This window comes from Gallus gallus, chromosome 3 (genome assembly GCF_016699485.2).
Source record: "Gallus gallus isolate bGalGal1 chromosome 3, bGalGal1.mat.broiler.GRCg7b, whole genome shotgun sequence".
Taxonomy (NCBI): domain Eukaryota; kingdom Metazoa; phylum Chordata; class Aves; order Galliformes; family Phasianidae; genus Gallus; species Gallus gallus.
The window spans coordinates 18,478,357-18,503,154 of NC_052534.1; the positions used below are offsets into that span (position 1 = coordinate 18,478,357).

The 24,798-nt window shown below is 40.6% G+C and overlaps 1 protein-coding gene, 1 long non-coding RNA gene and 2 other non-coding genes across 6 annotated transcripts; 3 read left to right on the forward strand and 1 right to left on the reverse strand.

The window, feature by feature from the left end:
• Positions 1-27: 27 nt before the first annotated feature.
• On the reverse strand, positions 28-24,695 carry IARS2 (isoleucyl-tRNA synthetase 2, mitochondrial). 2 transcript variants are annotated; one of them, NM_001006397.2, is made up of 23 exons: positions 24,439-24,695; positions 24,157-24,279; positions 22,709-22,865; positions 22,024-22,172; positions 21,880-21,929; positions 21,672-21,781; positions 21,496-21,586; positions 21,044-21,159; positions 19,952-20,121; positions 19,520-19,610; positions 19,158-19,309; positions 17,809-17,969; positions 11,258-11,360; positions 10,570-10,663; positions 5,093-5,201; positions 4,547-4,649; positions 3,482-3,607; positions 2,929-3,060; positions 2,235-2,341; positions 1,392-1,537; positions 1,034-1,224; positions 563-707; positions 28-387 (listed from the first exon to the last, which is right to left on the reverse strand). In NM_001006397.2, the coding sequence occupies exons 1-23, from the start codon at positions 24,661-24,663 to the stop codon at positions 236-238; spliced, it is 3,003 nt and encodes a 1,000-aa protein (NP_001006397.1). In that variant the 5' UTR covers positions 24,664-24,695; the 3' UTR covers positions 28-235. The 2 variants fall into 2 exon arrangements, with proteins under 2 accessions (NP_001006397.1, XP_040552980.1); XM_040697046.1 differs by lacking the exon at positions 24,439-24,695 and having other exon boundaries at positions 24,143-24,281.
• On the forward strand, positions 14,153-15,909 carry LOC121113144. 2 transcript variants are annotated; one of them, XR_005858117.2, is made up of 2 exons: positions 14,153-14,285; positions 15,300-15,909. It is a non-coding gene; the product is annotated as an uncharacterized LOC121113144 (long non-coding RNA). The 2 variants fall into 2 exon arrangements; XR_005858116.2 differs by having other exon boundaries at positions 14,153-14,267.
• On the forward strand, positions 15,338-15,412 carry MIR194-1 (microRNA 194-1). The gene has a single exon (NR_031426.1). It is a non-coding gene; the product is annotated as a microRNA 194-1 (primary transcript).
• On the forward strand, positions 15,644-15,748 carry MIR215 (microRNA 215). Its single transcript, NR_031427.1, has one exon. It is a non-coding gene; the product is annotated as a microRNA 215 (primary transcript).
• Positions 24,696-24,798: the final 103 nt, after the last annotated feature.

The window sequence follows — 24,798 nt, forward strand, 5'->3', positions numbered from 1 at the left end:
GATGGGTTACTAAAACAAGTGAATCGGTTTTTTTGAGCATCATTTTTTATTAAGCAGAAAATTCATATACACAGTTGAATATATACATATAGTTCCACCCAAAGCACATTAATTCTGCTCCGGCTGGGGGTTCAGCAGCAGTGGTTCTGAGGTTCCAAGACCTGTTGGTTGACCACTTTTTACACCTCTCAATTATTTAGCACGTTGGAGCAGCCTGCGTGTAGGCACTTGATCCTCATGTGCTTCCTTTTCCAGCAATGACTTTGAGGCAGCGGGGGCAAGGAGTGCTTGAGGAATCCGAAGTGTACCTCCTGCAGCGAGGGCATTTTGCTTTGGTAGTGGGTAGGGCTATGACTTGATATGAAGATTCTTCACGAATATCTCCACCTGTTAAAGAAAACAGTGCTGAGGTCATCTACACCCAGGTGTAGTTAGCATATTCAATCCTATGGAGGAAGGGAACAGTCAGACAGCTTACAGTGCAGTAATAAATAAATATGGCTTAGCAGAGAAGCAGACCTGGATGCTTTTCTTACCTTCTAAGGATGGATGGTTTTCTTACCTTCTAAGTTAATCAAAAAGTTTCCTTTGACGATGTTTGCATCTGCAGGTGTTTCTTTAGGTATCTCACTCAACAGAGTTGTTTGAGAAGCCATCATTATTTCATTCAGCTGTGACACTCTCGAAGACTCTTCAGCCTGTAGTGCCTATGGAAGAGAGTTAACTTTCAGACCCGGGTTTGCTCCTCAGCATCCTCCTGCTATCACAGGTTATAGCAAAAAAAAACCAACAACCCAACAGAATTGCAGTGTGATTGCAACCGCTGTCATAGCCTTGTCAGGAAGAGAGCACAAGTATGCTAATAGGAGACACTGGGCTGTATTGTCTCCAGCAGTCCCAACCTCAATTATGTTGTGATTCTGTACTTTTTGATGGTGAGTACAACAAAGCCACTTACTGAAGCAGAAGCAAGTTTGCAGAAATTAGCATTTTTTTAGCACAGACAGCTCTAATTTTTAGATGCATCTTTTACCTCCATTAATTCAAATAGCAATCCAGGCTCAATTACAATGATGACTTCATATTCCAAAGCATTCTTGCCAGAGATGGACCCAAGGAAAGAGTCTCTCATTGCACATGCACCTTCTATTGCTTCCTCAATCCCAGGTTTCTTCCACCCTGAGCTTGCATTAATCCAGCCAGTACGAAACACACCCTCTGAGTCTTGAGAGCAGAGCAAACAAAGGAAAATTGAATTATCTTCCTATTTAAGTAAGTGTTTAAGTGAACAAAATAAATAACGAATGGCTTATCTCTGTATTTGTATTCCTTTCAACGATGCAGTTCAACAGCACGTTAAAAGAAGTCCTTAGAAACGATGTGTGCTTTACCTTTCTTGTAGGGGAGGTGCTGGAAAACCTCCTCTGCTAAGTGAGGAAGGATTGGTGCGAAGGATCGAACTACTACATCTAATGCCTCTGCTAGCACAGTTTGGCACGAACGACGCTTAGGATCTTTTTCTTCTTCGCAGTAGAGCCTGCAAGAGATAAAAGTGCTAAGTATTATCTTTGTACTTCCATGTTAATGTTATTAGTCAAGAACCATACTTTACATGCAATGAAGAGCCTGTATCTCCGTTAGCCCTTTGTTAGAGTTCGCCTATAAGGGTTAGTGCTAGCATTTTCCCCCCTTGCTTTAGGTACATTCTGGAAACCAAAAGTCACTATAACCGCCCATCAGTACAACTCCCTTCTTCCGTCCCCTGTGACACGGCCCTTTCAAACTTAAAAAGCTATCAGATTAAAGCAGTGCTTAAAGTCATGTCCTTAGGATCCTTCATCAGTTTTTCAGATCAGTAAAAGACGTCAGGCTGCCCAGCTTAAGTGCTAAAGTCCCTCCCTCATAAACTCACAAATACCACAGCTAAACACACTTCTAGGCAGAAATGCAGCTTCAAAAACCCCTTCTTAAAACGTAGTTTCAATGCACACAATGCTCCATTACCTTCCAAAATGATTCAGTGCCCCCAGAGGACAGACCAGAGAAGCACACTGACCACAGAAAGACTCAGCTGACAGTAACTGAGCTCTCACCTGCGGACCTGAGTGCACAACAGTACAACCCTGAACTCTATTCACTCAACATCTGCACGACGTGTTACCACCTTCATCTCAAAGGGACTGATTTTCAATTTACATTTTCTTCTTTCCCCTTGATGACTGTAATGAACTCACCTGTCTTTGATTATGCTGAAATAAAAGTTAGACAAGTTTCTGGAACAGAATGCTTGCAGCAATCGAACAACTTTGCTGTAATCGTATTCTTTGTATGCCTCTGTAACCTGGGAGAGGGAGCAGAGAGAGAAGAACGGCACATTGGTTTTCATCACACAGCGTACAGTGACCACCCCAATGAATGTGAAACGTGGACTGTGGTAAGTGGAATCTGGGACAATCTTTTCCTCTAAAGGTTGTTGGAGGGGAAAAGTGTTAATCGTTCAGTTAACTAATTAGGACAGAAATAATGTCAGTTCACATTTTAAGGGAGAACACAGGGAGCAATCAGAAATTACGTCCATCCATTCAGCAGGATGATTCTAAATGACATAAATTACTAAACGCTGGCATACAGCAGATTTCTGAACAAACGGTAGAGTTGTTTCTTTAGCTCCAAGCCTATTTCTAAAGATCTCTAATTCGAGGCCTTGGGGCAGAGGTCAATGTCAAAAATGAGGTGAGAATGCCTTCCTCTTAGAAGCTGATGTGCTAAAAGAAGCACGCTGCCTCTCAAAAAAAAAGCCTCAGTGATTGTTATTTGCACACCTGGTGCACGCTTTGCTCATACACTTAAAGCATGTTCCTCTAGAAGGTATGGGCAAACAAAACCATTACGCATACATATATTGTTCTAAATAGAAGTTACTCATACCTTGCTGCCGTAGTCTTGCAGTAAATGCAGCATGTATTGGTCTACTATGTACATCTCTGAAGGAGGGATGGAATCCGTTTCTGGATTGAAGCCAGCCATATTTCCCAGCATGAAACGTAGTGTATTCCGAAGCTAGGAACAAAGCAGCCAAGTTAAACACTGATGCTCTGCACTTTAAATGAAAGGCTGAATGGGAATATCCTATAACAAATTACTTAAAGCTGGTTGCTTTTCAGATTGATCGATGGAGTAATTACAGAATGCCATGTATATGCCAAAAGGACCTGTAGAAATCGTATGACATATGCCAAAAGGACCTGTAGATATTGTAAAGACTGGGGGTTACCTAAGCTTGCTGCACAAAGCACGTGTTTATCCTTCACACGTTTACTGTTGGAGCCACACACGTAAAGAGCACAGCAGCACCCACCTGCGTGAGGTCAGAAAGCTGAAACTGAAAACTTCTGCAATGAATTCTACCTATCTAACACAAACCCAAATAGAAAGAGGACCTGTCCTTAGAACGAGGAGTCTTAGAGCATTTGGTTCTTACCTTGTTGATGTCGTCTCTGGCAGCGTTAAGTACCACAGGCCCGATCAGCACCTCAGTAAAAACATTGGATTCAGCCACCCACCAGCGGAGAACATCGGCACCGTACGGGGGGTCCTTGGTGTGATCCTAAGTAGAGAGAGAAAGGAAAACTGGTGAGAGTGCCCTCCAGCACAGCGAGCACTGCAATTCCACACTGACAGTGCTGTGCATGTATCCGCAACCGTGCACAGAAGCCATTGCATTTGGAGGCCTTCACCCGTCCTTTGGCAAGGCTAACTGCTAAGCCAGGACTACAGCATGCACTCAGCACTGTGTATGGGCAATGCTACAACTAAGGTAAGACAAACTGACCTTCCAGCCTTGAATCCTTTGAATACTTAACATTAAAATATCAACGTTCGTATCTGAAGATACATATATATTTTCTTCACACTGTTTGCAGCTCTGGAAATGACCTGTCTCCCTCTAGAAAGAACGCAAACTATGCTGTTTCATTAAGCCAGATAAATAAGCCTTTGTAAGGATTGGTCCTTTTGTCCAGAGAAGTGTAAAACCTGCTTAACGGCCTCAGAAAGAGCAAAAGCAGGACTGGGGAGGGAATAAATTCACAGCATCACCTCAGTGCAATCCTCCCTGACCCCCAAAAGAAATCAAGTTCACCAAATCAACAAGTAGCCCAGTTGAGACCAGAAGGCTTCTGGGGTGCAAACGCTGTTTTGATTCCCATACTGCTAGGCACAACTAAATTCCAATTAAAACCTCAAATCCCACCTCCCCATCATTCCACCAACAGTGGTTATTCTTAAATTAAAAAGGAATCATCCTACATCTGCCTCAAAATTTATTTTCTCTTAACTGAGAGCAGCTTTTTTAAAGCACTACAGTTGACATAAAATAACTCAAGGTTTTTATTCCAGCCAAACGGAACTGCAAAGTAGCCAAAGTCTCTGGAAAAGGTTTCTAGAGTTCTGCTTCAAGACAGCTGTGCAGAGAAAAGACAGCTGCAGAATCTGGCAGTGAATACTTCTAACGAGCAATTCTAGGAAACTCAAGAGTTTGACTTACGTCACCTCCATTGATTACCACATCAGGGTCGACCACATTGCCGATGGATTTGGACATCTTTTCCCCTTTCTCACCGAGAGTAAACCCATGAACTACCAGAGTCCTGAGGAAAAGATTTTACAGAAGAAAAGAACATCACTGAAAAAATCTGTGTTAAGAATACATTTCTAATAAAGATATTTATAGGTGAAACCATACAGAAATCTTCTACACTGGCAAGTCTGAGCCTTCAGCTGTAGAGATCAACCAACCATGAATGCGCCACGCTACCAACCCAAGCAGAGCATAAATGTTCATTTTCCTCATCTCATCTCGCCATGTTAACAGACATCCAGGGCACATGTTTCAGATGTACTAAAAACTAAAATATTAGTTACTATTTAAGCCAACATATTTCTTTAAAGTTGCTCAGCCTCTTGGCAATTGACTCATGTTATTCTTCTCTATGTTTTCTGTCTTCTCTTCTTTATACGCTACTGTCCAGCCCATCAAAAGCCTAGTATTTAATAAAGGAACTTGTAATGTGCTTGCAATCTATGCACTTACTTATATGGTGCTTTTTTCCTTGTTGCCACACTTGTTAATAGAGAAGATTGAAACCAGCCTCCCAGTTGGTCCTTTCCCTCGAGGTATACATCTGCTCTTTGCTCTGCACCTTTAAAAATAGAAGATTTGTGAGTAGTTTTGTTTGTTAAGTTTGTTTTAAATATCAGCCTGTACCTTTGAACAACTAATAACAGAAAATCTCTACAAGTCATTACTAGAACTTATTTTGCTCTTCAAACGCAGTAGATTAGTTACCTCTATGTACAGTGCACAGTTACTTGAACACAGAATCATGAAATCATAGAATCATTTAGGTTGGAAAAGACCATGAAGACCCTCATGTCCAACCACGAGCCCACCCCACCCCACCGTCCCACTGACCACGTCCCTCAGTGCCACATCTCCACAGTTCTCGAACACCTCCATGGACAGTGACTGCACCACCTCCCTGTGCAGCCGGTGCCACTGCCTCACCGCTCTTCCAGAGAGGAAATGATTCCTAATAACCACCTTGAGATACAACATTATCCAACTGATACAATTTTGCACCGGTATTGCAAAATTTGTTAAAAGCCAAGAGTTGCTGAAATCCAGAACTTAACAAATAAGCTAGCTTTTCACTGAACAAAAGAATAAATTATGGAATCAGAAGCTATAACACTCAAAGCTCTTCATGAGAAGATGTCAAATTACTTTCCTAATCAAACTGAAGCACCCAAGAAAACATCTCAAACTTTGGAATTAATAAAAACCTATGCTGCAACCTGACATTCCATCAGCTGGGAATTCCCTGGAATTGAAGTCACAGATGTAATGTGGCTGCTCAGCCTGTGTAATGCACCAGGGATTTTCGGGGACCACGAAGCTCTCTATGTGATGTTCACCAGTGACAGGACTTACATTTCTGGTCATTGGCCTTTCCAGGAAGCTTACAAATTTCAGGCAAGCATTGAGGCAACTTGAGAACATGTTGTGAGAAAGAGGATTCTGGAGGAACCTGCCTTTTCCCATAGGGCTGAAGCAGAGCAGTAAAGCTTTAATGGCCTTCCTGATGAAATTTAGTCACTGTATGAAAGGGGGCAAGATCTGTTGATTATCATAGAATCATAGAATCGCTAAGGTTGGAAAAGACCCACAGGATCATCCAGTCCAACCATTCGCCCTTCACCAATGGTTCTCACTAAACCATGTCCCTCAACACAACATCCAAATGCTCTTTGAACACCACCAGGGTCGGTGACTCCACCGCCTCTCTGGGCAGCCCATTCCAGTGCCTGACCACCCTTTCAGAGAGGTAGTATTTCCTAACATCCAGCATGAACCTTCCCTGGCGCAGCTTGAAGCCATTCCCTCTAATCCTATCACTAGTCACCCGAGAGAAGAGGCTGACCCCCCCAGCTCACTACAACACTTCTCAAGATTCAAGAAGTCCCTCCTAGTCTGACACAGTTCTAAGTCAAGTCACTGTCAGAGAACAGCATAACATGCAAGTCACAAAGCCTACAAATGTGCAACACTGTACTTGGAAGAATGCAGGGGCAGGAATCCCCAGATATTCAAACATTTCTCTGCTCAGTTTCTAACTTATAGTTCCCCCTATCCACTTCTTAGGACCCCTGAGACAATGCTTCTTTCTGCTGCTGCCACCCTTGGTTTATTTGTTTAACCTAATGGAAGTTTCGATATTTAGATCCATCCTGCAATAAAAGGAAGTTCAACATTACAAAGGTCAAGGCCGTGCAGTTACAGATAGCGCAAGGAAAACGTGTGGGTGGATGGAATGGGTTTTTAACACGTTTATTCCTTCAAAAGAATCTGCAAAGAGTTTGGGTTTTAAAAGCAGAAGCAGGGATCAGCCTTTGCCTTAACAGATGGCAAAAAGAGCTGTGAGAACAAGGCTTGAAGAAGCAGCACCTGTGGTTAGGAAGGAAAGTGGAAGATCTGTTCCAACAGCAGCAGCAATGCATTGGTTTTACAGCCAGTTTACTACACGCTGCTTGTGAAGAAGTGACCTTTCCATGGACATGACAAGCTAAACCTTAAGCAAGAGAAGAGTCTGAACAAACGACTGATGGCAAACTGGTATTGGTCTTTTTGACGGGAACACAAATGTGTGGCAAGCTGGCCAACGTGAGAGCTTGATGGGGGCCTGAACATCTCAGCTGTGTAACATACAAATGAATGCTGGATTTGCAAATACAAAGCCTGGCTTTTAAGCGCACGGGCAGCTCCTCTACCTCAGCCTCATTAAAGTTACAGTGGTTATATATAAATTAATTAGAATCACGAACATTTCTTTCTACGTTGAAGAATGCGTTCAGCAAGGCAGCAGAGCCTGCAGTTACTTATTTCACATTGAATTGTAGTACATAGGTCACTGAGGAGAATGACAATTTATGATCCTTCAGGTTTGGATTTCAAGATTCCATATCTTTGATCTTACAGACTTTGACTTTTGGATTAAACGTACTGTATTTTAATGCCAGAAATGAATCAGCTAAGATAAATTCAAGTCTCTCAGTCAGCACAAAAGTTTAAGCACACAGATAGGTAAGTTGTAAAATAATCACATTCATTCTGTTAAATATTAGCCAATAAGATAGGGAAAGAGTTATGCTGAGAATTACCATCGTTGCAGTGTGAAACTATGGGTGATTTCAGGTTTGTAGCACACATGGTGCTCTGCCCATGGAGAAAATGACGATGTCCTTTACAGGACAGTTTGAAGACAGAACACAGCTCCCTCAAAGGGATGCTCCAGAAGCAGCTAATGAAACGAGTGCTATCAAAAGGCTGAACACAATCTGAACTTCAAACAAAAAAACCCAAATATCCCAAGTATCACAGAACAGAGCATTTCAAATCTGCAGATGCTTTACAACCAGATTTTGCCTGTACCACACCTTCTGGCATGCACTGTATTAGCACTCTGCTTATAACACAGCAGCACTTAAAACATGGATGAAACACTCAAAGAAATGTTAACACTGCACGGAAGAATGGGGAAACACTTTCCTTCAGTGCTTGAGGCACACGCAGCAGGAGAAACATGGGATGAGATCTCATAACAGTAAACTGCTCGGTGAAAATAGCGCTATGCAAACAGAGAAGCAAAAAGCATCCCCAGGAAACCCTTAGCATCAGAAGGGGGTTCCAGATCACATCACACATGTGGATCTGCTTCATATGGAATTGACACACGATCCAGTGATACCTGCACAGGTTTGGTCCTGTGACTACAGGAACTAAATGTCTGATCTCAGTGTGTGAGTCGCACCCTACTGTCACAGTGTCAACGCAGAACGGCACAGTCACCCCCCGTTTGGTTCTGGGGCCCACACTGCTCCATCTCATTAGACGAGTGTTTTGCTCACACAAAGTGTGTTCAATCCTACGTAAGCTCAGAGCCAAGTTCCCCAGCTCACAGAGGTGATATTTCTGGGAGAACTGCGTGGTTTTGTCTTGGCAGGGAGATCTGTAGAGCTCTTTATTCCTGCTGGTTACTCTCAATTCATAGTTTTTCAGTAACTTGAGTTCACTGCAGAAAGCCACAATTACGAACGTGAGTCACACAGTTTTAGCCATCCATTACGTCCTCCAGTTGTCCTGAAATAACTCACGTGTTGCAGCCCTTTAACAGAACCACTGCTCTGCATTACTGTCCTCGCAAGGTGAGCGATAACTGCTGTTATCACTGATCTCCTACCACAGAATGAACAGGTAGCACTTTGCAGGTAGCATGCCAACTCCCACGTGCCAGTGTGCCTTCATGACTTTAAGCTGCAGGAAGCTCTTCGAAGCAATTCTGTTTCTCTCCCTGGATTGCATCCTTTTTCCTTTTCCCCCAAAGAGTATTTGGGAAAAGGAACCCGACCAGTTAGTCTGTTTGTAAGCCTTGGCAATTACTTTTACTTCCACAGGAAGAAGTTCTGCAAAAGATTTTAAAAGCTGGGGCACATTGAGAAATGCAAAACAAAGCTACTCATTCTCTTTCCAAGTGCATTCTTCATAAAGGGAAAAGTAAACCTGTCATTTTATATGAATCTCTGGCTTTGCATTTCCACTTCTGTGTGGCTGGGACACAGAAGAAAAGGAAATGCAACCTTTGTAGCGTTTCTGAAGGAAAAGAGCTTATGAAATCATCTTCCTTGTCAGTCCTATCCCCACATTTTGAACCAGCTGGGTTAGTGCAGTCATGGCAAAATGAGAAGCCTCACACACGAAGTTCCAGCAAGTTTCAGGAAAACTGATGAGCAATAGAGAAGAGACACTTTAAAGGTACCACGAAGAAAGGAGTCTATATTGTGAAAGACAAAACATTTACTGGATGTTATAGAATCCATGAGAGCCTTAAACAAATTAACAGCAAACCAAAGGTACTGATTCTGCTATTACTTATTAAACACAGCATGCTTTCTTTACATAGGATTAGAGAGTTTTTGCATCCTGAAGTGTGAAGCCCTCAGAGAACGTGAGGATGTAACTGTGCACATAAAATACCACTACTTCTCAACGCTTCTGAAAATCAAACCAAGCCAGAAACTTTTCTAAGAGAATGAACTTTAACGTATGTAAAGGTCTTCTATAAAATGAATGTTTGCTGATGGTACTGTTGCCTGACCACGTTGCTATGAAATAAAACCTCTGGCACTAACGTGTTTTATAATTCAACAAGATTGTTATCACCTAACTGTGTACTGAGAGTTTAAAGTCCAGGCTCAATGCATGGGACCAGACTCCTCCTCTAGAAAGGACTCCTGACTTTGGACTATCTTTCAGGCAAACAGTGTGTTTTACACGGGTAGATAGCTAGATACACACTGTGCTGTGTATATTACCTGAGTTGAACGCAGAATTACTACCTTTTTTTTTTTTTTTCTATAATCTTTTCCTATATTTTTTCAATTACAGCAGACCTGCTGGGTAGCAACTACTGACAGCTGGAACTACAGACAACGTACAGCAAATAGAATATTTTAAGCAACATTATACTGCTTTGGTTACTGAAAGTAATCGGGAATGAAGTACTGCTGTGTTCCTACATTGTTAAACTTTCTTTGATTCAGCAACTGATCTCAATTTCGGTCTGTTTCGAATGCAATCCTCTGGCACAAACTGAACTTTATTAACTGAAAAATAATCTAAAATTACCAGCTGGCAGTGAAATGCTTCGGCTATCTGTGCCATGAAATTCTATGCCAAGAACAAATATGCTCTGATTAGTAGATGTGTTGTATGACACATGACAGGATCAGACCGAAAAATATATTCTAAAAATCAATGGTATCAATAGCACCTTCAACTACGCTGCGTATGAGTTTGCCAACACGAGCAAAAGCAGCTTTAAAGGAGGTCACAACCAGTTTGCTGCTTGCATAACCTGACTCAGTTTTGCTTATACCATGAGCATCATGCAAAACAGTTACATTCTGTTCTCCAAATATTGTAAAAGAAAGATCAACACATTAATTCTGTACCTTCCAAAACATGAGCCCAGGAAGTTCCACTATCGAACCAGATGTCTAGGACATCCTGTCCCTTGACGTAATCCAAAACATTGTGACCACCAGCCTATTGGGATAAAAACAATTGTGAAGAAATGCAAATCGAATACTCCATACCATCGATGCTTTTCAAAGCCAGAAATAAAAGACACCTGGTTTCTGGACCACTTCTGCACAGGTTATGCTAACAAACTCCGTGTACAAAACACAGAATAACTCAGATACATAATTCCTGACGAAAAACCCAAACAGAAAAAGGAGAAATTACCAAAAGAAGCTGAGATAGCACAGTAACACGACAGTTTCTGTTCTCTTTCTAACACAACTGTAAAGGGAACAATACAAAGATGGGAAGAACTAAGCACAAATTCAGATTTACTTTAATGGCAAAGACTCAATATATATTTGTGCTGATAATTTACTTAATTAGAATGTTAGTTTCCTCTCCACCTTTTTAGGAGGAGAACAGAGATCTAGGCCCTAAATTAACAGCACAAATCTGCGTTTTGCCATATTCAGGTATCACTTTCTGAATGTTCCTTTCACAAGATATGTTCTCATAAAGGCAGAAGACTGAAAACAATCATAAGATGGCACATTTCTCATTACTTCCCACCACTGAACCATCTCATGCACTTGCTGTATTTAAGTCAAAAATTACCTTTGCTACAGCCTCTTTTGATAACAGCTGCTCAATAGGAAGGGTCCACCACGCATCCGTTCCTTGCTGCTCCACTATTTTGATGACATCTGCGATTGTTTCACTGGGTTAGTAGGGAAAAAGACACATTCAAAATGACACATCCAGTTGTTGCCCGCAGTAGGTAAGGTGATGTTGAATTGATTTTTGACATCATTTAATGCCAAATTTAGACATACACTGAAACAGCTTAAACAAAAAACTGCACTTAGTCTTCCCGATTCACAGAGCATTTAATGAAGAGGTTGTTTTTAAAACTTCAGCTGCATTTAAAGCAATACAGCAGATCAACCTGACTCAAAAAATATCAGTCTAAAAGCACCGTGTCACCAAACTATCAGAGGTAACCTTTTAATTCCTCACTTCTCAAGTTGAACAATTAACGTACATCTTGATGAAGTGTTGCAAAAGAGGAACAAGCAAAATAATTACTTGGCACACTTCTCTTGCAAATACAGAAGGCTGATGATCTAACTTCCTTAGAGTCAGTGCTTAGTTTTATATTTGGATATCAGCATGTTTTCTCTGCGCTGCTATTAAGCTGAGCTGTATCACTACAACATTTACTTGGCTCTTACAGACAAAGTTGAAGCACGAAGACCCAAGCTCTCCAACAAGTTGTAAAACAAGTTATTACATGGTAACACCACGAGGTAGGAAGGTAAGAAAACACAACCTGACTGTTGGTTGTGGGGATAAAATGGCAATGTCAGACCTACCATGGTCTTTCCACAGTAAGTCCACATAGAACAACAGAGGATGTCTTATGGATATAAACACACTAAGCAGTAACACTTCCAAAATGGCAGACCACCATCACTCTTACCCCTTCAGATCTGACTGGATGTCATTCACCTTCCACTATAAGGATTTTAGGACACAATTTATGACTTTGTAATGCACCTGCTCTTTATCTTGGTAAAACAGCATTTAGGAGCTCCATTTCTGACTGCTATCTTTTCCTTTCAGAAATATTTGCATAGAGGATTATTTGTCTGTACTTCCAGCTGTGAAGTGTTACCTCTCAAAGACAAATGCAAACAACTCCAGCTCTGGTACACTACCTGGAAGCTAGCCAGCAAACATCCCTTATGCCTTGCCTCCTTCAGGCTAAATCTATAAATTCAGAGAGCTCTCAGGAAAAGACAGTTCAATGACAGCAGAAATCAGTTTGCCAGACAAAAGTCTCATCAGTTCTAAGCCTTAAGTAAAGGAGGTACAGCCTGAAGCACTATCACTCAGACAGGGAGTTTGATTTTCAGCTGGTCCTGTGTGGAGCCAGGAGTTGGACTCCATGTTCCTTGTAAGTCTCTTCCAACTTGGAATTATTCTGTGATTCAGAGTTTTCTGACATTGCAACTACAGGAATCAGGAGGGGAACAGGAAGGCTTCCAAATGAGTAACTTCAATGAGAAAAATAGGTTTGCCAAAGCTGCTGTAAGTCCGCATTCGGTTTTGTACCTCTCAAGCTCCTCCAGCTTCAGAGCAAACAAGCAAACTAACTGGAAAGTCTTAAGGAAGACTGATGGTTATTTGTTAACGTGAACAGGCCTGTTGTGTTCAGTACATTTCTGTGCACTGCTTCTTCTTTAGGAATTCTGTAGGGTAATGATTTACATCAGCAGTGTCTGAATAAAAACTTTTTGAGGGAGGGAAACGTGAAATACACCCTACTGTTCGCTGCTGTCAAAACTGTGTTGCTACCTATCCCTCCTCAGCAGAGGACATGATTGTCTATCACACAAATATTTGGAGAATTTAAGGAGGGGACAAATGGGACAGAATCACTGTGGTAGTGCAAACTGTATCACCTGTAGAGAAGAGAAACTGCTCTCCTCATCAGCAGCAGAGGGAGGCACAAGAAGGAAATGCAATTTTGCTATCAATCTCGCTTGCAGAACCATTATAAAATGACTGCTTTCACTCACCCTACGTGTGGCTGCCAACACCACACAACAACTATCTGCCATTGTAGATACAGCATTTCTACAAAACATGACATGAACTAAGCTTTCTTCAAGTGTATCACTATGCAACATAAAAGCCTGTAGTGCTAATTTATGAAATTATTAAGAAGACATTTTCATGAACTAACAGATTCTATTATGCTGTACACAAAAGTTCTCAGACAACTATGAGAATGTCCAATTTGTGTTATGCATCCCTTACAATCACTAAGGACTCCATGACCATCAGGTCAACCCGCTGTTGACCGACATATTCAAAGCTCTATCATGGTTTCAAATCAAGTTATAAACACTTCAGCAGTGCAATTCTTTTCTATCATGTCATTTCCCTACAGAAAATACATAAGCATTAACAATCATCTAATCTGGTATTTCACAAAGGACACAACTAAGACTTTGAGGATGTAATTTCACAAAACCTTTTCCCTCCTACATTTTCAAAGAAAACCCTGAAAAAAAAAAAAAACAACCCCACCACATCACTCTCATCTTTTCTTAGGATCCTTACGATTAACTGTTACCAGATGAGAGAAAAATGAGTATATTTAAGCTATCAGTAGTGTAAGGAGGAAGATTATTGCAAAGCACTTTTGCGAAGGGTCCAAGAGAAAACCACCTTCCTCAAATAACTACTCATCACTTTATAATCTGTGAGCTTCAGCGTGAGCATGGTAATTCCCAGAGTTAGCAATAAACACCATTGTAAAACTTTGCCCTGTATTCATGCACGGTATCTGGAAGAACTTGCATTACGTGTCATTTGCTACGTTTTTAACACTGAAACTCCTACGGCAATTCACGCTACCACGACACCAGCCAATCACTCTGAAGTCTGATATTGATTATGCTGAACACGTATTAAATGTGTTAACAGAAATTAGGCAGCGTTAAGATATAGACGGGAGGAGAAGGAATACAGTTCCCAATGGTCTCTCGACCTCTTTCCAACAGCAGTAAAGAAGACAACTTATCTTCTTTCTAACATGAATTGCGATACTCCGGCAGTAAGTATTTAGGTTATGGTAAGTTGCTGTTGCTTGTGAGTAACTGAGACATTCAATGTTTTAAAAAGCTAATTAGAATGCACAGTAGATCTATATCCAAAACAGGTTGCTTTTCTTTCCTGTTTGTTTCTTTTGTGTGTGTGTGTGTGTGTGTTAGAAATGTAAGTTACTTGCAAATCGGAGGCACAGAGTGGGGGATAAGAGTTCTGTCATTGTAATAATTTCTGCAATATTTATTGGCAAAAATGCAATTATTATTATCTGAACAGATATGTTTGTAAAATTCAGAAGCCGATTCATGAGATAAAGTATGTATCTCACATTTATTTCCTGGTCTGGAAATACAAAACTCTGGTTTTGCTTTTGGATCTCTTTCTCTCCTCTTCCTCAGGTTACACAATTCCCTCAAATAAGAACGTTTGCCTCATGAAAGTGATTACATTTTGAAAGTTGAGAAAGTTTTTTTATGTGGGCATTTATTCAATTTTGTCGTTTTTTCCCCACTTGAGCAGAAAAATCACACTCGTATTTCTATACTCTCCCAATTTTTACTAGAAATTGCAATAATTGAAAGCTGTTTTCTCTCTTCCAGGTTTTTATCATTATAATTATTTAATTTCTGATCGTAATGTGATGAGGTGTACTCTACACAAAGAACTCTATAAAAAGCCTTCAGCAGAGCATTAAATTTATCATCTTAGACAACAGTATCATAAATTCAAATCTATTTAAGGGCTACATGGGGCCACAGCAGCAAACAAGAAGACTTGTAGGGAGATCCGGCATCAAACCTGATGCATAAAAGCTTACAATCTAGTTTTCAGCTTTCAAGTCAGAAAGAACATTTTGCAGCCACCAAAGATCGTGTCTGCTTGGGACCAGCAGTTCTATCTTGAAAGAGGAATCTCCTGGAAACTTCCACATGCCAAATTCATGTGGTTTGACTTACAGAGGGGCCCCCAGCAGTTTCTTTTAGGGATCTTTTTTCCCCAAAATCTTTTTTCTTATTATTACTTTTTTATTTTATTCCAGTTGATAATGCATAGACAGGATCATTCAAGACAGACCACTGGTGCTCTCATATGTAACAGCAACTCCATGTGGACTACACTGACTTCCAGTGGAGATGCTGTTACTTTTGATAGCGGCTCAAAGACTCCGGATCAGCTGCTACTGGAAGCACATCTATCCAGCATTCAGGATCTGAAAACAGCCTGAGTTTTGGAATGTAAGTTATTATTTATTGTTGTATAAACGATATTGAATTATCTGCACAATCTATGTACGAAACTTCTCAAGTGGTGGAAATATGTCAGCAGCCTATTTTCAAAATGACAATGCAAATACAGTGAAATATTCAGGCTTATGTATTTACTTCAGTAAGAACTGGTGTCCAGGAAAATGACCTATGAATTGACAGACTGCTTTCAAAATGTGCCTGTCATTTCTATAGGCCAATATTCTGTGCACTTTTCCTACTTTGGCTGCCAAAATCTGCTATTAAAAGTCTGCTTTAAATCTTTAATGAGCATTTCGCATTTTACTTTGAAAACTTCACCTCTGCTGTAGAACATTTTAGAAGTAAGGAGAACTGAGCATCAGAAGCTGTCAATTGAATTAAATAAATCTAATTTTGCAAGCATATTGGATAAGTCTCTTTTTCTCCCCTTGAACAACGCTGACTGAACACGCCATTGTATCCTTTTGCTCATTCACCAACGTGTGCCACTGTTGGGCCAACACCCACGCACAAAGGGGAGAGCCATTAACCGACTGCAAAGCCTGTCACACCAAAATGCCCTCACGGGCACATATTCAACTCCTGGAATCACCTCATATTGCTCAGGCTCTTCCAGAAGATGTGTATGTAATTGGTTTTCAGGATAACTTCCCTGTATCCCTGAAGAATTCCCTCACATCCCTCCTTTCAAATGCTTTCTGTACCAGGTAGGGCTGGATACTGGATCAGCTCCTTTAACTGCTGAAGGAGCAATTCCTTCACAGTGCCCTTCATGTCCGACTGCCAGCTGCTGAACTGTATTTTGTTATACTCTTTAGTTTGTTTTAGAAGTGCATTTGTAACGACTATCAGGAAGCACAAGGAACACACTCAAGCCTACTCTGCAAATGGACTGCAATAGGTATTCCTTAAAAATACCGTATGTTCACACCAAAAATAAATTCTTTTAAAATATAGTAAGTTTCTGCAGGTAAAATGATTTCGCATTCCACAGAGCCTCCACATTTCCTGATGTGCCTCAGCATTGCTCAAGTACTATAAACGACTACAGTTATTGTAGTCATTTCTCACAGTTATTGCCTGCTGTGAGAGGCAAAGTACTTACCTGTGCACCTACACACCCAGTCACATCAGGTAAAGCTAGGGACTAACTGCTTAAAGTCCAATCCCTGATGCCTACACCCCCAGTCTCACTAGCTATCACATTTACATGCTCAGTCTAGCTTCTGGAAAATAAGATGGACAACTTCTGGAATATTTATTCATCGCCAAAATAAAGAAAGTTCTGTAACACAGTTTAAGTTAGTCTCCAGCTGTGTAATCTTACTGTCCATAGTGGATTTACACAAACATTTCTGAAGTTAAAATGTATAAAATATATTAAATGGAGTTGTACTAGCATACAGTAGGGCAGAAAACAATTATGGAAACAAACTATGAATATGGAACTCTACAATACTGTTTTTATGAAATGACCTCTTAGAGGGTGCTCACAGTTGAATACCCCTCTGCTGCCCAAAGCAGTAAAAGCAACAACCTATTAATTCTTAAGAGACAAAAAGAATTGTATTTGGCTGAGGTTTCCTTTTTTAAAGCACAGATGGATTTCTTCTGTGTTGCACTGTCTGGAATTCCTGAAATTCAGTGTCCAAGAACTGGATACTATTAACAAAAGATGGCAGAACAAGGCAGCTGGAGCTCTAGGCCTACCAAATTATACACCCAGAGTTCACTCACTCCCGTTTCTGAAGGTGACTCTTCGAAACCACTCATTTTACTCTGAACCTAAGTGTAGTTATTTCTTCTCTAACTGACCTGGTTATTCTACTTCAGATTTCTCATTGTCAGTTAGTGAATTTCAAACAGTTATTCTGTCAAAATATCAGTGTTATTCAATTTATAGTGTTAACATTATAGTTAGGATCTATTCTGGTCACAACTTGCATTTTATTCCTTGCTTAAATATAGAAGTCAGTGACTACTGCCAGCCCACTTAACTTGAAAGTAGAGGATGAAAGCAGCAGTTACTATAAAGGAGACTCTGCAGATAACTTAAGTATCGAAGTAAATTGATACCTGCTACTTACGTAAAAGTCACCATCAGTAATGAGTTTCTGACTGTTTGAATTTATAGCTAAATTAGGTGTGTGTATAAATGACTGCAAGTAAGAACATATATTTATACTGGAATAGCTATAATAAGTTTTAAATTACACTACTTATATTAGTTTTATGACACTGTATAATTGTGGTACAACAGAGCTCATTCCTTCATTTCCTAGTATATAGTTAGATGAATACCTGTTTATCAGGCTTTCTCCTGTGTCCTTCTGATAAAAAACAGGAATAGGAACACCCCAACATCTCTGCCGTGATATACACCAAAACGTCCTTCTGTCCAGCATTTCAAGCATTCTGTTCACTGCAGATGTAGGAATAATTTTCACTTTTTTTAGCGCTTCCTATAAAGGAGACAGTAAATTGATGGACAAGATTCAGCATTCAGACACACATTGTTCCTCACTAACATACAGTACGTACAGTCTAACATAGAATCACAGAATCTTTAGAGTTGGAAGAGACCTTTAAAGGTTATTTAGTTCAACTCACCTGCAATGAACGTGGACATTCACAGCTCAATAAGGTTACACAGAGCCCCATCCAGCCTCACCTTGAAAGTGTCCAGGTACAGGACATCAACCACATCTCAGGGCAACCTCTTCCAATGCCTCACCACGCACACCATAAAGACTTTTTCCTTACATCTAATCTAAAACTACAACCTTCAAGCTTGAATCCATTTCCCATTGCTCTACCACAACAGACCCTGCTCAAGAATCCATTTTCCTCTTTCCTGAACCTCCCCTTTAAATACTGAAAGACCACTATCAGGTCACCTCCAAGCCATGTCCCAGAGCAACCAACATATACATATATTTTGCCAGCTCTGATTCTCTACCAGACATATCCTACGTGAGTCAGAAATAGCTTCAGCATATCTGCTTTGAAACTACATCTTGACACACCTGTATTACAGAGTGTGGGTGACCACTCACTCTCCACTCTTCTGAATAATTGCCTTATTTTAATTCTTTCTAGATAAGGATGAATATGGAATAAACAACTCGTGCCCTAATTAGGGCAAAATCACTGTTACCCAAAACAGCCTAATGCACTGCTTGGAGTTCTCTGTGCAGATGTACATAATTTCAAAGAGCAAAAATAAAATATTTTAAAGTGATTTAAAATAGGACTGCGGCAGAAGACATAGATGATCAAACAAAGGCACTTGACCTTGCAAGACTACTGTAATAACAGAGCTAACTTTACCAGTGATAACAATACTGTGCCTCAAGGTCAGATCAGAAGAGACAGTTTAAAAAGCATTTTGGGGAAAAATATTCAGTAGTTCTTTAAGAATCTTACAGATCTCCTGTAAATACAATGAACAAACTTATCAGTCATTATTTTTCATCCTGAGTTATATCAATACTGACAAAAAATAAGATGACAACATTAATCATTTCTACAATACTTGACAAGTGTGCATTGTCTGCACAGGTCTGCAGTGAGCTGTATCAAGACTATTTCCCAGCTCCAAGTATTATCAGCCACTTTTAAGTGTCCCACAGAAAAACAAAGTAAGATACCTGTGCTGTAGCCTTTACATTTGCTGTGTTTACAAACCACTGCTTGCTGGCACGAATAATCATCGGTTTTTTAGTCCTCCAGTCATATGGGTAGCTGTGTACATATTTCTCCTCTTTTAACAAACTTCCTGCTGCTTGAAGCATCTTAATGACTAAGAGAAAAAAATGAACCAAGATGAAAATCAGGTTTGACCACAACACTCATGTTAACTTCAATTAATTCCTTTCCACAAAGGACACATAAAAACAAGTGCTTGTATCTCATCCATATTCAAAACATCTTCAGTTTATACAGACCCTCAAGACATAGCTTCAGGGATGTAGCAGATAAAGTAATAAATGGCTAAACATCAGATACTCACCAGCTTCATTTCCCTCTTCAAGTACATTCTTGTTTTTAAGTTCAGGACCTGCAGCTTCAGTAAAATGCCCACTTTCATCCACAAGGCATTCCTGAAAAATAAAAACACAGATTACGTAAATAAAATACTAAATGGCTATTAATTACCTTTTTGGTAGTCAAAGGTGAGTTAAGTACTCTGCCAAGTAGCCACTTTTGTAATGAGAAGCAAATTATGTTAGATTTGAGTATGCTTCAGGTTTAACAAACTACAACTTAGTTTACCTTCAGACAAGTTAATTTGACATGAGGAGAAGCAAGCCCCACGATGTCTGCAAAAATACCACGACCATCTTCCATCAGGTCACTTGGTTACTATTTGAATGACTTTTCAAATTAACTGTTAACCAACAGTTGCAGAAAATCAAGAGCAAAAGATGAAATAATCAAGTACCGTGGGTAGCTGATGGTGAGAAGCTACGTTGTAGTCTTCCATACCATGAGCTGGGGCTGTGTGAACTAATCCTGTTCCTTTTGTCATTGTCACATGATTTGCAGGTAACAAGGGAGATACTCTGCCAGCAATTGTGGGATGAGCACAAGAACCATCAGCTAAATCTACACCTAGGGGAGGGAGAAAAAAAAACAGTAAAAATGGAGAAAGCAGAGAAACAACTCATAGATTCAGCTTCTTACCAGAGAGCAGAAATGGAACAAATGACTGTATGCACAGGATATTCTTCATATGTATTGCTACTTGTAGGTTCCCACCCAAATGCTTTGAAATTCTCTGTACTTTTAATTTTCCACACTTTTTTCTTTGAAGTAACAGCTTTTCTTCTACCCTAGACAATATTTCAATGACAGTGATAGTCCACTTAGAGATACTGTTTGCATTCCCATTTCTTAGAGACTGCTATCTCAGCATTCTACAAACACTAAAATCCACAAATGACACAACAAACAACTCAGAACACTGAATCAGAAGTCTGCCTATTACAAAATATTACTATGCAGTATGTTAGGATGCAAACTTAACTGCTTTAGTTTCTCAGCACAAATAATAACCTAGGATACCTCAATCATCCTCATGGCTACGGAGGAGGCTTAAGACACTGAGACAACAAAGTACAACAATAAGAACTTAAGTGTATTAAATGACAACACTGGCTGTAGGCACCAGCCGTTACACTGCACTAGGTATTCTTTTCCAATGGTTTTCATATTATTTAGCAATCAGGCAGTCAGTAAGCACACCTGTAACCAGTCCCTTGCTCTCACCGGCTTGGGTTGAAAGACAGATGAACTGCAATCAGTATAAATAAGATTTTGATCCTTTTGCTTTAATTTTTCAAGTGCGAATCCAGATTTTAAAAAGTACTTTGAAATCTATGAGAATTCCAGCTACAATACACCAATACTAAGTCTGACAGACTACTTCTTGCATAATTTGTGTTCACATGATATAAAAAAGTCAAAACAGATGCAGTTTTCAATTACTCGCAAGATTTCTAAGCAACTTAATATAAACAACATTAAAATCTACCTTTACACGTTGATATAACCTCAAACTGTGTGTCCAAAACAGCCGCTGTGGATTCAACTCTATCTGCAGCTAGAATTAAGTGCTCACCAGTAGTTGCACACTTCACAACTGAATATCTACAATGTAAATACAGATTTATGATACTAAATAATTACAAACATCATAAAGCTAAAACATAAAAATAATGTCTAAAATACAGCAAAAAGGCTTTCAAGATGTACGTATCCAATTCACTTTTAAATCCCCAAATAATTTCCAGATAGCATAGAAGAATTAAATAAAAATGAAAACAGAAATTATTACATTAATTGAGATACGGAACGTGGTTTACAATTGCATTGCTTAAAAAGAGATGCCTTAAAAAAATGTAACGGCTGTTCAAAATGTTTTAACTGTGCTGATAAATATTGATAAGAATGATGAGATCAGTGAACCAAGTTAAGCACACGTACTCTGCATCCGGCATGTAGCAAACTGCTTGATTCGCGGGCACAGTCCAAGGCTGCGTGGTCCAGACCAGCACACTGGCAGGGGATGATCCATCTACAGATGTAAATTGGAAGCACTTTACTTACAATTAGGATAAAAATAAAAACGATCAGTCTTAATATCTGCACGGAAGTCATACCTATCACAGAGGCCAGCTTAGGTGGCGACTTCAGCAGGGGAAATTTCATGTACACAGAACGACTGACATGCTGCTCGTTGTATTCAAGCTCTGCTTCAGCCAAGGCTGTCCTGGGCAGTTAACAAACATAAGTTAACACGCTTGAGCATGAAAAGCTACTGATAGCTTTGCTAAAATTTAGAAGGCAAAACAGTAAGTTGATTCTTACTTTGCTGAAGGAGACCAAAACACAGGTTTATAGTCCTGATAAATGAAACCCTAACGAGGAAAGGGAAAGGAAAGCAAATGTTAAGAGACTCAAAACTCATGAAACAAACCAAAACATACGTACTTCATGAGAAAGTCAGTGTACCTTATCATACATTTTGTGGAAGACTCTCAGCTGGTTAGCTTCATACTTTGGATCAAACGTACGATAGCAGTTGGCCCAATCTGCCATGATGCCCCAACGAATGAAGGCAGCTTTCTGCTTCTCAATGGCTCTTTCTGCAAACTCCTTGGCTGAAAGGAATGGTTACATTAATTACATGCTCTCATCCACTAAGGCCAATATAAAAGCATTTAAAATATACTATTAACATATTTAAGAAGAGGCTGAGCTGGGCATACTGGAATTATACACTAATTACTGACGTGTATTATATAGATTAATCAAGCTAAAATATATATATTTCAGAGAAGTAGTTGCATAAAGTAACTGCAAGAGGTAAAAAGATACAGTTAAGTAAAGCAGAAATCAAACCCTCTGTTCTTTTGTTTTTATTTTGAAATTCCTGTTGTTATTCCTGTTATGTTATGCACATTCATTACAGCAACAAATTCAGCCCGTGTTGAGTCATTTTGATCTTAATATTATATTGTACACAGTCTGCTTAGAAAATACAGTGACCTTAGAAGTATCAGCAATACCTGATATCAACAGCTTACAATAAAGTACAAAAACTACATATAAAACATACAATTCAAAACGTGGTGAGTAACATGTAGAAATACTTAAGCCAACTTTTCAAATATAGATATTGCAAACAGTACTTTACCTTTTTGTCTAATTTCCACTGGTGACAGATTTTCAGCTCCTTTGACTTCTGACAATGCCTTCAATTCAATTGGCAATCCATGACAATCCCATCCTGGCACATAATGCACTTTATAGCCTCTCATCATGTGGAAACGATTAGTGATGTCTTTCAAAATCTGCAAGGACAGAAGGTTAGCACTGCAGCTCCCCCATGTGGAGCAGGGACATTATGACTAAAGATCCTCCTATTGAAAACAAATATTAAAGGGGACATAACTAAGTTACATCAAAGAGCACACGTCTCTGATTCTTCTTGCTCATCTTTCTGCACTTTGGCAGAACTTCAAAGATCTCCCATCAAAAGAAATCACAATCTGGAAAAATGAAAGATCAGTTTATAAACTTGCAGGACTCGAAGTGAACAAATCCTACTTGCCCTCAAGCATTTAGCAGGATCTGCAGTGTTTGCCTAGCGCACACTATTGCTTCATGATATCAGTGACCACCTACCAAAACAGGAGGCTTTCATAACTACAGGTTTTTGCAGCAGAACCTTAAGAAGCAACCTTAAGAAGAAACATTTTACTTACATTCATTATGTAAGTATGATTTGCATTCAGTAGCATTTGTAAGACTACCACAATCAAGCTGGAATCTAAATGCACCCAAGCATATTTAGCATCACTATTTGAAACTGAAATGCTTATTTTAGAAGGCGCTATCATTTCATCAGTGGTTCCATTGAGGGTACCAAGGTAAAGAACAAATGCAGTACAACAACGTTACAAGATACCCCAAGGATAAAAGAACCCAAAGGCACAGCTCAACCATGCACTACAGTAACTGTGTGTATATATGTGTTAGAAGTACAGGAATATAAATAAGCATTCACTCAAATGCGTGATAACAAACACAAGCTGCATTTAATATTGTTTAGGAATGGATTTTCTCTAAAAATATTTTCTTGTTTTACAGAAACAGCCTCAGATGAACACTCAGCATACAGGTACTGTCTACTACTGCATATGGTGTTGATGTCACGGTATGGTCTTCATACCGTTTTGGTGTCTTATGGCATCTCTGTCACTGTATCACTTGCTTTTGCCCATGAAATGAAAACTAAAAGCCCTGAATACCAAAATTAGCCCAAACATTTGGAAGGGTTATTAATAATAAACGGTAACAGAGAGTACACAGCGTGTTACAGGAAGCATTTATCACTTCAAAACAGAACAGCAGCACAGAATCAGATTGGTTTGGGTTTGAAGGGGCTTTAAAGCCCACCCAGCCCCACCCCCAGCCATGGGCAGGGCTGCCCCCCCCAGCTCAGGCTGCCCAGGGCCCCATCCACCATGGGCTGGAGCGCCTCCAAGGATGGGGCACCACAGCTTCTCTGGGCAGCTGTGCCAGGGCCTCACCGCCCTCTGAGAATATTTCCCCCAGCAGTACGTACAAGTAGGTATTTACTTTATTTAAAGCATGGCCAACGTGAGGGTCTCCATTAGCATACGGTGGTCCATCATGAAGACAGAACTCCTGCTTGGCTTTCCTTTGCCTTTGCCACGAGTACAGCTCCAAGAAACCACTTTTCTGTGGAGACAAGAGGAAAATACCCGAACTGTCACACCTCGGCGCACTTCCCAAAGTCTGGACGGTAAAGCACTTTAAAAGCAAATGAAAACAAAGCACGCTCCGGACGGAGGCGCAGCCCAAATTACGGCACGGCCCCCCGCCCTGCCGGCCCCGCACCTGCTGCGTCTCCAGCTCGGTGTCGGGCTGCAGCCGGCCCGGCAGCTGGGCGGCAAAGCGGCTGTGCGGCAGCAGAACCGTGTCCCGGTACTGCGAGTCCTGCCGGCTTTCCTCCGCGGGCCGCCGGCTGTTGGCCTCCGAAGCGGCCGAGCGCGCCCAGACGGAGGCAACCCCGAAGCGGGCGCGGAGCCGTAGCCGCGGCGCGGCCCGCCATGCCCCCAACATCCTCACGGCTCCGCGGGCCGCGCACTGCGGGCACTTCCGGCTGCGCTACGGCGAGCGATGAGGTGGGGACGGGCCGCCAGAAGGGACACGCCGCGCTGAAACGCGTTTTTTTTCTCTTCGCGGTGAAGTGCGGCT

What these genes read in the sequence shown, in the direction of transcription:
- IARS2 (NM_001006397.2), bottom strand. Translation starts at nt 24,663, where the DNA reads ATGTTGGGGGCATGGCGGGCCGCGCCGCGGCTACGGCTCCGCGCCCGC. An exon ending in TTTTGGTCTCCTTCAGCAAA is followed by an intron (nt 21,782 to 21,879) that starts GTAAGAATCAAC and finishes TTAACTGCCCAG; the next exon opens with GACAGCCTTGGCTGAAGCAG. An exon ending in TGCTATTTGAATTAATGGAG is followed by an intron (nt 708 to 1,033) that starts GTAAAAGATGCA and finishes TCTCTTCCATAG; the next exon opens with GCACTACAGGCTGAAGAGTC.